The sequence below is a fragment of the Gambusia affinis genome, linkage group LG14 (genome assembly GCF_019740435.1).
Source record: "Gambusia affinis linkage group LG14, SWU_Gaff_1.0, whole genome shotgun sequence".
Taxonomy (NCBI): domain Eukaryota; kingdom Metazoa; phylum Chordata; class Actinopteri; order Cyprinodontiformes; family Poeciliidae; genus Gambusia; species Gambusia affinis.
In genome coordinates this window covers 5,122,757-5,134,055 of record NC_057881.1, presented here as the reverse complement: position 1 = coordinate 5,134,055, position 11,299 = coordinate 5,122,757, and the positions used below count along the sequence as shown (strand labels likewise).

General features: G+C 32.6%; 1 protein-coding gene across 1 annotated transcript; it reads left to right on the top strand.

Moving 5' to 3' along the window:
* Positions 1-85: 85 nt before the first annotated feature.
* LOC122844155 (H-2 class I histocompatibility antigen, Q10 alpha chain-like) lies at positions 86-10,486 on the top strand. The gene is made up of 16 exons (XM_044139368.1): positions 86-252; positions 1,295-1,567; positions 1,761-2,051; positions 2,363-2,647; positions 3,819-3,944; positions 5,348-5,374; positions 5,522-5,545; positions 5,702-5,734; positions 6,172-6,204; positions 6,501-6,536; positions 6,995-7,030; positions 8,254-8,310; positions 8,704-8,733; positions 8,881-8,907; positions 9,306-9,341; positions 9,433-10,486. Exons 1-16 carry the CDS (start codon positions 198-200, stop codon positions 9,468-9,470), a joined length of 1,407 nt encoding a protein of 468 aa, XP_043995303.1. The 5' UTR covers positions 86-197; the 3' UTR covers positions 9,471-10,486.
* The last annotated feature ends 813 nt before the right edge of the window (positions 10,487-11,299 follow it).

Genomic DNA, 11,299 nt, shown 5'->3' with positions numbered 1-11,299 from the left:
TGATTTTAAAGGAAGTCAAAAGTTCTCCGATTTACGACGGTCCCTAAATGCACGGTGATGAAGTAGTAACACAAGATCAGGAAACAGAGAACCAGTCTGAACAGGTGAGCTTTTCGAACAAACACGGACAGGTGCGCCGTCCTACAGCCGAACATAAGTAGTTCTCCCCGAGGAGCAGAACCTAATTTGGGTTCAGAATGTCACTCCTGGCTGTTTTGGTCCTTTTGGGGACAGGAATGACGGTCAACTGTGGTAAGTGTTCTCTTTTCTTTTGTGCTTTGACAATTTCAAGTGTATTTGTTAAAGTAAAAGTAAAACTGCTTGTGACATTGATCTAAGTAACTCAATGTATTGTTCTATTAAACTTAGAATATATGTTTGTTGATATTTAGCTATGTGTTTAGTTCATAATTTAGAAATTTTGAACCAATTTCTAGTTAGAAATTAGCTTGTAATATAGGACTTCCTAATTTCCTATGTGGCTTTAACGCATAGGATGTTAGATCCTCGGTGGAGGATCTAACATCCCAGATAATCAGAAAGTTCACCTAAACTTTGCCTTTGTTATTATTAAATATTGAAGTGTTAAGAATGCTGATGGTAGATGGTTAATAATAGTTTGGAATTTCTAAAAGGTAAAAACTTTAAAGGAAAATAGTTAATGAGCTCTAATCTCTGACTGATCTAATGTTTTGGAATATGGAACATTAAGACAAATAAAATGGTTATGGCAGATTTGTCATGTTTGAGACTAAAAAATATATACTTAAACTTCAACCCAACAAATATTGTTTACCATTATATAAAATGTTCCAGGAAGGAATCAGTCCTTTAAAATAGTTCCAGGTAAAAAGCATCAAGGTGGGGCATTCTGGCTGAATGTAGTCAGACAACATTACTGGGATAGTTTTGACATGAGTGCCATCAAGACTGGGGTGTTTTTGTTTCTTTTTCTGTCCCAGCAGTATAGTACACCTGTTTTACTTTTTTTCCTCTCCCTCTCTGAAAAAGTCAACTTTTTTTCTAACAATAACTACATACAAAATATTAAGTATTATGAATGTCTAAACTCAAATTGAAAAGGGCTTAATACCAGGAGCATTTTGATCCAGAGATTTTGACCAAAGTTTCACCTAAATAATTACAGGGTGTGCACAATTTATTTTGACCAAGATATCTATATACCAAGACAATGTTCCATAAAATGACTGAAGATCAAACCATAACCACTTTCAGTTTTTCACAAGCCTCTCTTTAAATTAATACCTGTTCTTTTTATTTATATGGTTTTTAGAAAAACACTCCCTCATGTACATCTACACGGCCTTCTCCAAGCCAGTGAATCTCCCAGGGTTACATGAGTTCACTGCTATGGGCTTATTGGATAACAGTATGATTGACTACTATGACAGTGAAAACCAAATGAAAGTTCCCAAACAGGCCTGGATGAAAGATCATCTTGAACCAGAGTACTGGGAGAAAGGCACCCAGTCCAGAAAGAGCAAGCAGCAATGGTTCAAGGTCAACATCGACATATTGATGAAACGAATGAGACAGAATGACACAGGTAAGATCCAAGGAGTTTAATATACCTACAGTCAATAATCAAAGCGTTAAAGTAATGACTACCGTAAACTGTCATTGACACAGGTCCAATCTAAATATCAAGATTCTTATGACAGCAACAAGATATAACAGTTTATTAATTCTCTAAATCTTTTTTTCTTGATGTTCGTTTTTTCTCTATTGTTTTCTTACAGATACTCATGTTCTTCAGTGGAGGCACGGCTGCGAGGGTGAAACCCAACCTGATGGGACGATGCAGTTTGTCCATGGGATGGACATGTACAACTATGATGGAAACGACTTTCTGTCCTTTGACGATGACGAACAGGTTTGGGTTGCTCCCAGTACAGCAGCAGCAGAAACCAAGAGGAAGTGGGATGAGGTCCAGGTGCTGAAGGAATACACCAAGGGCTACCTGGAGAAGGAGTGCATGGAATGGATGGCCAAGTTTAGAGACTTTGGGAAAGAGCAGCTTTTAAAAGCCAGTATGTATATATTTTCTTGTTTTTAATGTTTTTGTTTATTTTTTTCCATATGCTCTATCCCAACAATATCCTTATCTTAGATTTGCCTAAAAATAATTTCCTGAATGAAGTCAAACAAAAGAATCAGTTGTTTTGAAAACTTTTGTTCTGGTGTACATTAAAGAGAAACTTTATATAAAAAAAGGCTTTTTATGTTTTAGGTGCTTAAATGATCTCATCAATGAAAGCCTATGACTATGAAAATGTTATTGATTAAATTTTCTGCCATATATGTTGTCTATCCTACAACCTTTCCATTTTTCTCTCACCAGGTCCACCTACAGTGCATTTGTTTACTCGTAAAGCCAAACTTGAGTCAAACACAATTTTAACGTGTCTGGCTACGGGTTTCTTACCAAAGGACATCACTCTGCTTATCAAAAGAAATGGACGTGTCCTGACTAGAGAGGACGGGTTGGTGACGTCTGACGTTCGCCCAAATAATGACAACACCTTCCAGAAAAGAGATCATGTAGAGATTTTGAAGTCTGATGTTTCCGTCTACACCTGTGAAGTTAATCATCAAGCATCGAAAATGCATGTTGAAGAGAAATGGGGTGAGAAACCTAGTTTCCCCACTCCCATTGTGTGTATATGAAACAAACTGTCTCATATACCAGTTTGTTTACTTAAGAAAGAAAAGCATTGTTGTTAGCTGGTTGACAAAGTAAAATTTTAATCCAACACCCATCATGCTAAATGATGTCTTAATAACTAGCTCATAAATTCCAATGACAGAAAATTCTGTCTTAGTGAGGATTTGTGGTTGACCTTGTGATTGCTAAGTGCTACACTGCCTTTCAGGTGCTGTGATTGGTTGATAGAAGAAACAATCCATTTTATCTGCATTTTTTCTGTCGGTTATCCACAATCTTCCCTGCTGAAGACACTCATAGGCTCACTAAAAGTCATCTTGCCTACTTCTAACATTTTGTCATGTTACAAACTCTCTTAAGAGTTGAGGGACTTTGTGAATAACTTACATAGGTAAGAATCTTAGAATTCTAGTGTTTAATTTCTTTAGATTGGGAAATGTTTTTTTAATTATTATTATTTGTTAGATCTTTTAGCCTACTTTGGGTTGTCTGGCAGGTTCTACCAGACAAACCTTGATTGTGCAGGTTTGGCAGTAAAGCGTGGTCAAGGCAATTGAATCCTTTTATCCATAGCACGGGTTAAGTCATGACTTTACTAATGAAAATTTCATTTTATATTTACTGTGGTTATCGATGAGAATAAAATGTGTTTGATCGGAAACTTTTAAAACTGAGAGAAAATGATGAAAATAAATATCTAAAGTGTAAAATAGTTTTTAACACCAATGTGAGGTCTTTTGTATTATTATTTGTATATCTATAGTTGAAATGGGTTCAACTATAAACCTATAGTCTATAGTTATATGTCTAGACTATATGTCTATACCTGTAGACATATATATATATATATATATATATATAGTATATATAGAAGAAAGAATATATACTATATATTGTTTCTTCTATATATATATTGTTTCTTATATATAGCTTTATATATATCTATATATATAAAGCTTTATATATATCTATATAGATATGTATATATAAAGATTAGTTTCTTCTGTCAACCAATCACAGCACCTATAGACATAAATCTTACTATAGATTGTATGTCTAGTTATTTGTGGATTGAAATCCACAGAAGTACTAAAAGTGAACTAAAATTAATATGAAGTTTGTTTTGTTTTAGATCACATTATTGTGGAAAACAATGAAAATACACCCATCGTCATTGCTGCTGCTGTCACTATTCTGATTGTGGTTGCAGCCGTTGGTGGGGCGCTTATTTACCTTAAGAAGAAGACACGTCGACTTGGTAAGATTTTTTTCCCCTTTATCCATTAAAGATCACTTATATACATTTTGTTTCATAACTGGATGTTCATTAAGATAACAGATTAACTTTTAATATAATATACTGAAATGACTGAAAGTTACATTTACAATTATTTAAACACCACCTATACAGTGTTTCAGTTGCACAGAAAAAAGTAATTAAGATTATTTTTCCGGAACAGAGGTCGTTGTTATTTTATTATGTACTTTATGAGATATCATAAGTCATACTGATCATAAGTCATCATTACATAGCAGATTAATTTCCATTCTTCATGTTGCTTTTAGTTTATACTGACCTTTTTGATCCATTGAACTTCACTTCCATCAAAAAAATCGTTGCGCATAATAGATAAGGTTTAACAAGAAATCAAGAATTTATTTCTGGTTTTCACAAGAAAAACTCTGGAAGCCAGCAAGTTATATTTATAGATTCAATTTTATGAGTTACATGCAAGGATAATGTAGTATGCTGATTTCATATTCAGCTACTAGCAGGGCACATGAACAGTTCATGAAGCTGGCTAGATTTGCTTTAAAATCATTTTCATGGAAAAGTCAATTTCCTATACATTATGAAGTATAACATTTCTGGGGCGTGCTGTGGTGGCGCAGGGGGTTAGCACGCCACACGTTTGGAGGACATTGCGGGTTCGACTCCCGGTCCCAACGACCTTTGCCGCATGTCTTCCCCCCTCTCCTCACCTGCTTTCCTGTCTGCTTACTGTCGCAAAAAGACGAGCCACTAGCGCCGCTAAAACTCTTTGGAGAAAAATAAATAAATAAATAAAAATTCAAAAATATATATAAAGTTTCCTCTTTATGCACTGTTTGCAGATATTTACAACATCAAACAATGTATTAGCATTCACAGTTCTTCCTTTATACAACCAGTGGTAGTTGTTAAAGTGATTGACTCTCTGACAGAAACTCTTGTCCACTTACTGTTCCCAGCACTTTCTCATGTTTAAAGATAAATCTGGAAACAAAATATTTCATTTATGAAAATGTTTTCTTCTGAGCTCTGGCTCAACATTCATCACCTGGGTTTTCCAACCATTGGAATGCACATACACACATTCCAGATAATCAGCATTATTATGCCATTAGTCTGTAGGCTTCAAGTCTTCAATCATGTTTAAAGGAATAATCCATAGATTTTTGTTATTATTTTTTAAAACCCTGCTAATTTAAAAAAAACCTATGGTCATAGAGGTGTTTTATTTTTACCTAAAAATATATATATATATTTATTTTAAAGCATTATTTAAAACCATGAACTTCTAAAGATATTTCTTATCAGGTTGTGATCATTTGGTTGGGGAATTTAATATATAAATAATTCGCTGTTAAGTGTTTTAATAAATGTTTCTGTATCAATAGATTGCCCTGAAGGCTCAACTCATTCAAGTAAGTGCTTTATTTCTTTGCAATGCGATTGGCACTCACTTTCACACTCTGTTTAAAGTACAAGTGTCCTGTATAATAAAATGTTTGTTTAGTTTACTGAGCTGTTTATGAGTAAGGAGATATACTAACATATGTCTTTATTTTTAGGTCTAACTTCTGTGACCACCTCCAGTAAGTAACATCTCATTCATTTTCTTCACCAAGAAATGTTGTTTTTTTTGTAAAAAAACATTTTTACCCTGAAGTTGAAACCTTAAATGTCATACACTTAAATTAAAATAGTTTTAGTCACCATACCTGTAAATGTATGTATCTCTGTATGTGCAGCCGCCAATGGCGACGATGACAGCCAAAAGAAGGGTAAGTAGGATTTTTTTTAATTGCTTTTTTTTTTTAATTTATGTATGATTTTGTATCAGTGCCGTGTCTGTGGAAGTTGTAGCAATAGGATTGTTTTCCCCAGATATTTATATTCAATACTATATTGACATCATTTACTCAACCAGTCATAACCAACCTTTCTAATTTCTGCTAAATAAACCATAAATCATTAAATAAATGTCAGTTGACCAGTACATTGAAATGGAAAATGTATATTTTTTAGTGGTATGTTTATTTAGTTGGGAAATGATGCTAGTTTATGCTAATTACTGCTGTAGATAAACACCAGCACCCCAGCAACCTTTAATGAATAACTGAAAATAGACAATAGATGGATAAAAATAAAGAAAAAAACGTTTGAAAAGATTTTCAAGCCGTTTGCTCTTCTCATACCTTATCTATGCTTCTATGTGCAGAAATCAAATTACCCCTCTTGAATGAAGACAAAGGTATATTTTTTACTTTTTTTTATGTATTTGAAATAATTTGTTTATATAACATCAGTTCTTCACAGTAAAACTAATGTAAGTGCATACTATAGGTAAAATATCAATGTAAAAGCTAAATAGACATTAGTTGATACAAATTTCCTTTCTATTCCATCTATTGTCCCTTTGATGATTATTAACATGTCAACTTCTTAAAAAGCTGTTCTTGTTGTTGAACAGCCTATTTTCTAGATCATTAATGTTATTTGTCCTACCTATGTTGAAGTCATCAATCATTACAAACTATTTCTTTACAGGAGGCGCTGGTGGAGACGGAGACAACTGCAGCCAAGGTTGAATAATACTTATGTCAATACAATAAAGATTCATTTTTTGTGACACTCTTTCCCATTTGTTTCAAATATAAATCTACTTCATCAAGATAAGACACAAAAAACAAATAATGCTAAAAAAACAATTTTTTTTTCATGCTGGAGCCATTTATCTTTTTACCTTTACAGCATATTGTATTGTATGTGAAAACAGTGCATTTGCATCTGACTTGTAATTATAAATGCATTTTGCTTTGCACTTATGTTGTGGAAGAAAAGTCAGACTTTACCAAACTCTTTCACCAACATTCTAACTGGTGTTGCATATTGATCTGCAATTTAATAATAGTTAAAATAAAAATAGAAACTGACACAAATGGTGTCAAGAAGTCTGAAAACTTTTACAAATTAATTACAAAATTGCAAGAGTAGACATTTAAATTTTGCATTTCTTTCAACATTTTCCTCTCTGCTTGCAGAAAGTGGGATTTCAACCGGACCATCGGATAAAAGCAGTAAGCACAGCTAAGATCCATATTAAGTATTACAGAAAAGAACTGTACCAACAATCCTGGATGAGAGAAAATTGCTTGCATATATAGTGAAACAGTTTGGTTTATTGTGCATCTGCCTTAGCTTTGTAAGACACAGAGAGATTATGTCAAAGTGTTTACACATACAGGTGAAACCTGAATATTTATTTGATTTATTGTTTTGAGGCTCAGATAAATCTATTAATATGAAGACCTCTGGAGCAGAGTGTAAGTAATGCACACTTGCTGACAGGTGTAGCATCAGTTATGCTACATGAATTTTAATTTCTGAAACAACAGAAAACCTGCCTAACTTTTCGATGGTGTAAACCAAAAGTTATGTCTCTGCCCTGCTCTGATTAGTCTGGAATGCTGAAACTAATCTCTGTTTGGTCTAACTGATTATTCTAATAAAGTCCATTACAGAATAGATAATTTCTTGACTTGGCACAAAGCATCACGGTAGAAAAAGAAGCTCACAGTTAGACATTTAGTATAAATGCCTTTTTTCTTTGGAGCATTGGACAGAATCAAGTGAAATGTTTGTTGGTATGTTTAAAATAAAAATGCCACAGAGTGAGCAGTGGGACAACAAAAAAAGATGACCACTGTTTTATCTTCATGTCCTGAGTGCAATGTAATTTAAGCAGCTTTTTTCTTCTCTGTTTTTTTCACATTTTCTCAAGAATCTTTTGCTTCCTTCAAATTCTGAAATTTTCACAATTTGCCTTTCATTTTGATTGCAAATTTTAAAATTTTAGACATACTATTTAAACAAAAAATTGTTAGCTTTAAGTCTGAATGAAGAATTTTCCTTAGTCTTTTTTTTTTTTTGCTTTAATATAGTTTTAGTCCACCAGACTTTGCTTCATGTTGGTCAGTGCTGGACACTTTAACATTTATGAAAACCTCATGTTCAATAGGTTGTCTTAAAGTTGTAACTCTTGTTTCAAGCAATTTGTGTAATTCTTTATCAACACTGACAGTTGTCCTGTCTCAAATGTTCATGTCCTGTTGTAACATTACTAAACAAATGTAACTAATTATCCAAACACAATTACAAAACCAGATTTCACAATGGGAATGGACCTAAAAAGGCACAATAAAATGCTTCTGTTGTTTAGATATAATGGTACATATATTCAAAAACATTTAGCAGTAGTGGGTTCGATATTTATTGTCTGTGCTTGAATCTTTCTATGTAGGTCAGCCAGGCACTGGTGCAAGCACACCTGAGGAGAACAAGTCCCTCATCGATAGTGGTAAGTTTTCTTTTCATTAACCTTTTTAAATTCAGAACCGTCATACAGTACTATTCCATAACACATTCAAAACCCTCTTCTGTCAGAAAGGGGTCACTTACGGTCCTTAACACATGTGCTTTTCAAACAAATTTACTTTTCCCTTAAATACACCAGTTGCTAAGTTTCATAGGTTTGCTAACATTTGAAAGATAAATATTTAGATCCATATTACAAGAGTAAAAATTTATACAAGAATAATATTTATTTGCAAGGTTTTGGCACATATAACAATGTCAGCTTTTTTGCCACATTCCCTCTTTACAAATATAAGACCTACATTTCCACTAAATATTGGAATTTATAAATATTTCTGTGTTAAATGCTTTAAATGTTTTTTCTTTACATTTATAGATTCCTCTGGAGACACAGCTCCTTATCCAAGTAAGTAATTTACTTCTTTGCCAAACCATTTGTGAATCACCTTAGTACTCTGTGAAAAATATAAGTGTCAGGAAGAATAAGATGTTTTTTAGGTTACTGAGTTGTTTATTGCTACAAAGATATACTAATATATATCTTTATTTTTAGGTCTAAATTCTGAGGACTCTGGATTAGGCAAGTTACACCCAATGACTTTCTACACTTTTAAATTTTATTTCTATATTAAATTTCTTTTAAATCCCAAAGTGTAAAGCCTAGATTTTCATTGCAAAGATAATGAGAGGGATTTCAGGTCCCACAGTAAGAATTTGTTTTATTTTTATATTCAGAGTGGTTTTATCATGACAGATGTACACTTTTTCCCTGCTTCGATCACTTTAGTATTAAAACTATGTACCACTAAGACTTTCTCATAATACAGTTGAGTATAGGATAGATAATTACTTTTGTCATTACAGAGCAAGAAAAATAAGCTTGTAGTTAGATGAAGAAGACGAGGCAAATATGTCTTATTTTTCTTAAAAGTATTGAAGAAGTTGATTTAACATGAACATATTCTATGTATTCTTTAGAACAAGCCAATCTATCCGAAGATTCTGGTGCTGATAGTAAGTAGATTTACACAAATTGAAACCTTTTCTGTGCACATTTTGTAAAAAAAAATAAAAATAAAATAATAAACACCTTTTTTTCCTGCAGATTCATCTCCTAGTTCCAACAATGAGAGCGATGAATAAAAGTGACACAAGTCTGACTAATTAGCTATCTCAATCATTTGGAACCAGATTATAATATGGCAAAAATATTGAGAAATAAGTCATGTTCCCAAGCAGATCTATGAAATCTAACATATAAAGTTATATCAGGTGAAAAAAATAAGTTTTATTATAAATATATTTACTACATGTTTGGGAACATGTAGTAAACACTACGGAGAAAGTAGTCAGTAAAGATGCAAATACCTAATTACAAATAAGAAGAATCCAAGAAGAATTGGAAAGCTGAGTTTCAGGTTTTTGTCTTTTCAGTTGAGGACATGTTACACTGTGATGCATTAATGTAAAATCATCTTTTTGCTTCTGACAAATCTGCTAAAATCCCCCCAACAAAAAAAGTTTGAAGTAAAAAAAAGACTGTAAGACCTCAGAGTAAGAACAAATACTGCAGTGTGAGTTTTTTTTTGCAGACCTATAATAAATCAAATTCACAATTTGAAAGTATTTTGATTTAGCCAAACAGATCATGTTTGTTACAAGATTACATAGCTATTTGTAGTAATCTATGAATAAGGGAAGTCTGGTTATTCTCTTTTGGATATTAACAATGCTTCATGAATATTTTTGATTACTTTTTAAACTCTGTATTACATTATTGCTTTAAATGTTTTTACTCTAATTTTTAGGGGAGTTTATTTGTATTTTTGGAACTTGCGGGGCTTTTACTGACTAAATATTTTGTACTGTATTTACACTGGTGGTACAAAGAGTGATTTTTTTTCTTTGTCTAATTGTGACATTTTGAGCAAAGAATAAGTATTTGCAACTTTTCTCTAATGATTAAATCATCACGTTATGTATGCAACTAGAAGTTTACGTAGAATCTTTGCAGTATCTTTTAAAACATTGTATAGTTACGTTTCCTATTCATTGATCTGTTGAGAGATTTTTTTTCAAATGATTAAGACTTCAAAAATGAACTGTACCTTCATGTAACTGTATTTTCTACCTGAATAAAACAAAGTCTTTTTACCCAATGAACTGTCATTGAGATATATTTCTTCAGTAGTTTTCTTCATTCCATCCAGAATGTTTACAAATGAGAAGGTTTGTAGTTTATGTGAAAAGATGTTTAGACATTTTTTTTTAACAGAGCATAGATGCATCAAGAAAAGTTTTACATTTCACAAAGATTCCCAGAGTTCTCTCAGAGCGCTTCAGTCTCAGTATAAAAATTACTGCCAATGTGTCCTAGCTTGAGAGCGATTCTGTCAGCTGCTGAGAACGTCTGAACTGAACTGAAATGGAGAGATGACAGAAGTCGTCATCTTAGAGAGGAAGTCTGTTTGACCCTGTTGCTAGGTGTGACATCATCTTTTGGTTCCTCTTCTATTTTATTTACTGCCACCATCTGGTAAGAAGTGTGCATCAAATATCATCTTCCCAAAAAATCTTGTCATACAAAGTAGTCTGTCTATAAAATAGAATATGGCCTATAGTACCTTTTACTTTTTGAGACTTAAATAAATCAATAAGGTCTACTTTGGCAGCGATTGGTTGATACACAAAACAAAGTAAGAGATAAAAAACCAATACACCCCAGTAATCAGTTGATTAAAAAATTACCAATGAGACTTGATTTCAAAAATGGTCATGATGGGATGATGAAACTATGCAAAAATGCATTAATTGTACAAATTAAGCAATCTCTATATGAAAAAAAATCATAATTTTTTATGCTACAGTTTGGATGGATTATTGTTGTTTGTAAAATATGTTTTAACACAAAACCTTGGAGTCTTTAAAATTCTATATTACGTATGATAATAAATATTAAAATTATTAATGAA

Bases quoted from the DNA above. Each gene is read 5' to 3' on its own strand.
- LOC122844155 (XM_044139368.1), top strand. From the start codon at position 198: ATGTCACTCCTGGCTGTTTTGGTCCTTTTGGGGACAGGAATGACGGTC. The intron at 1,568-1,760 runs GTAAGATCCAAG...GTTTTCTTACAG, and splicing joins AATGAGACAGAATGACACAG to ATACTCATGTTCTTCAGTGG. The intron at 2,648-3,818 runs GTGAGAAACCTA...GTTTTGTTTTAG, and splicing joins GCATGTTGAAGAGAAATGGG to ATCACATTATTGTGGAAAAC.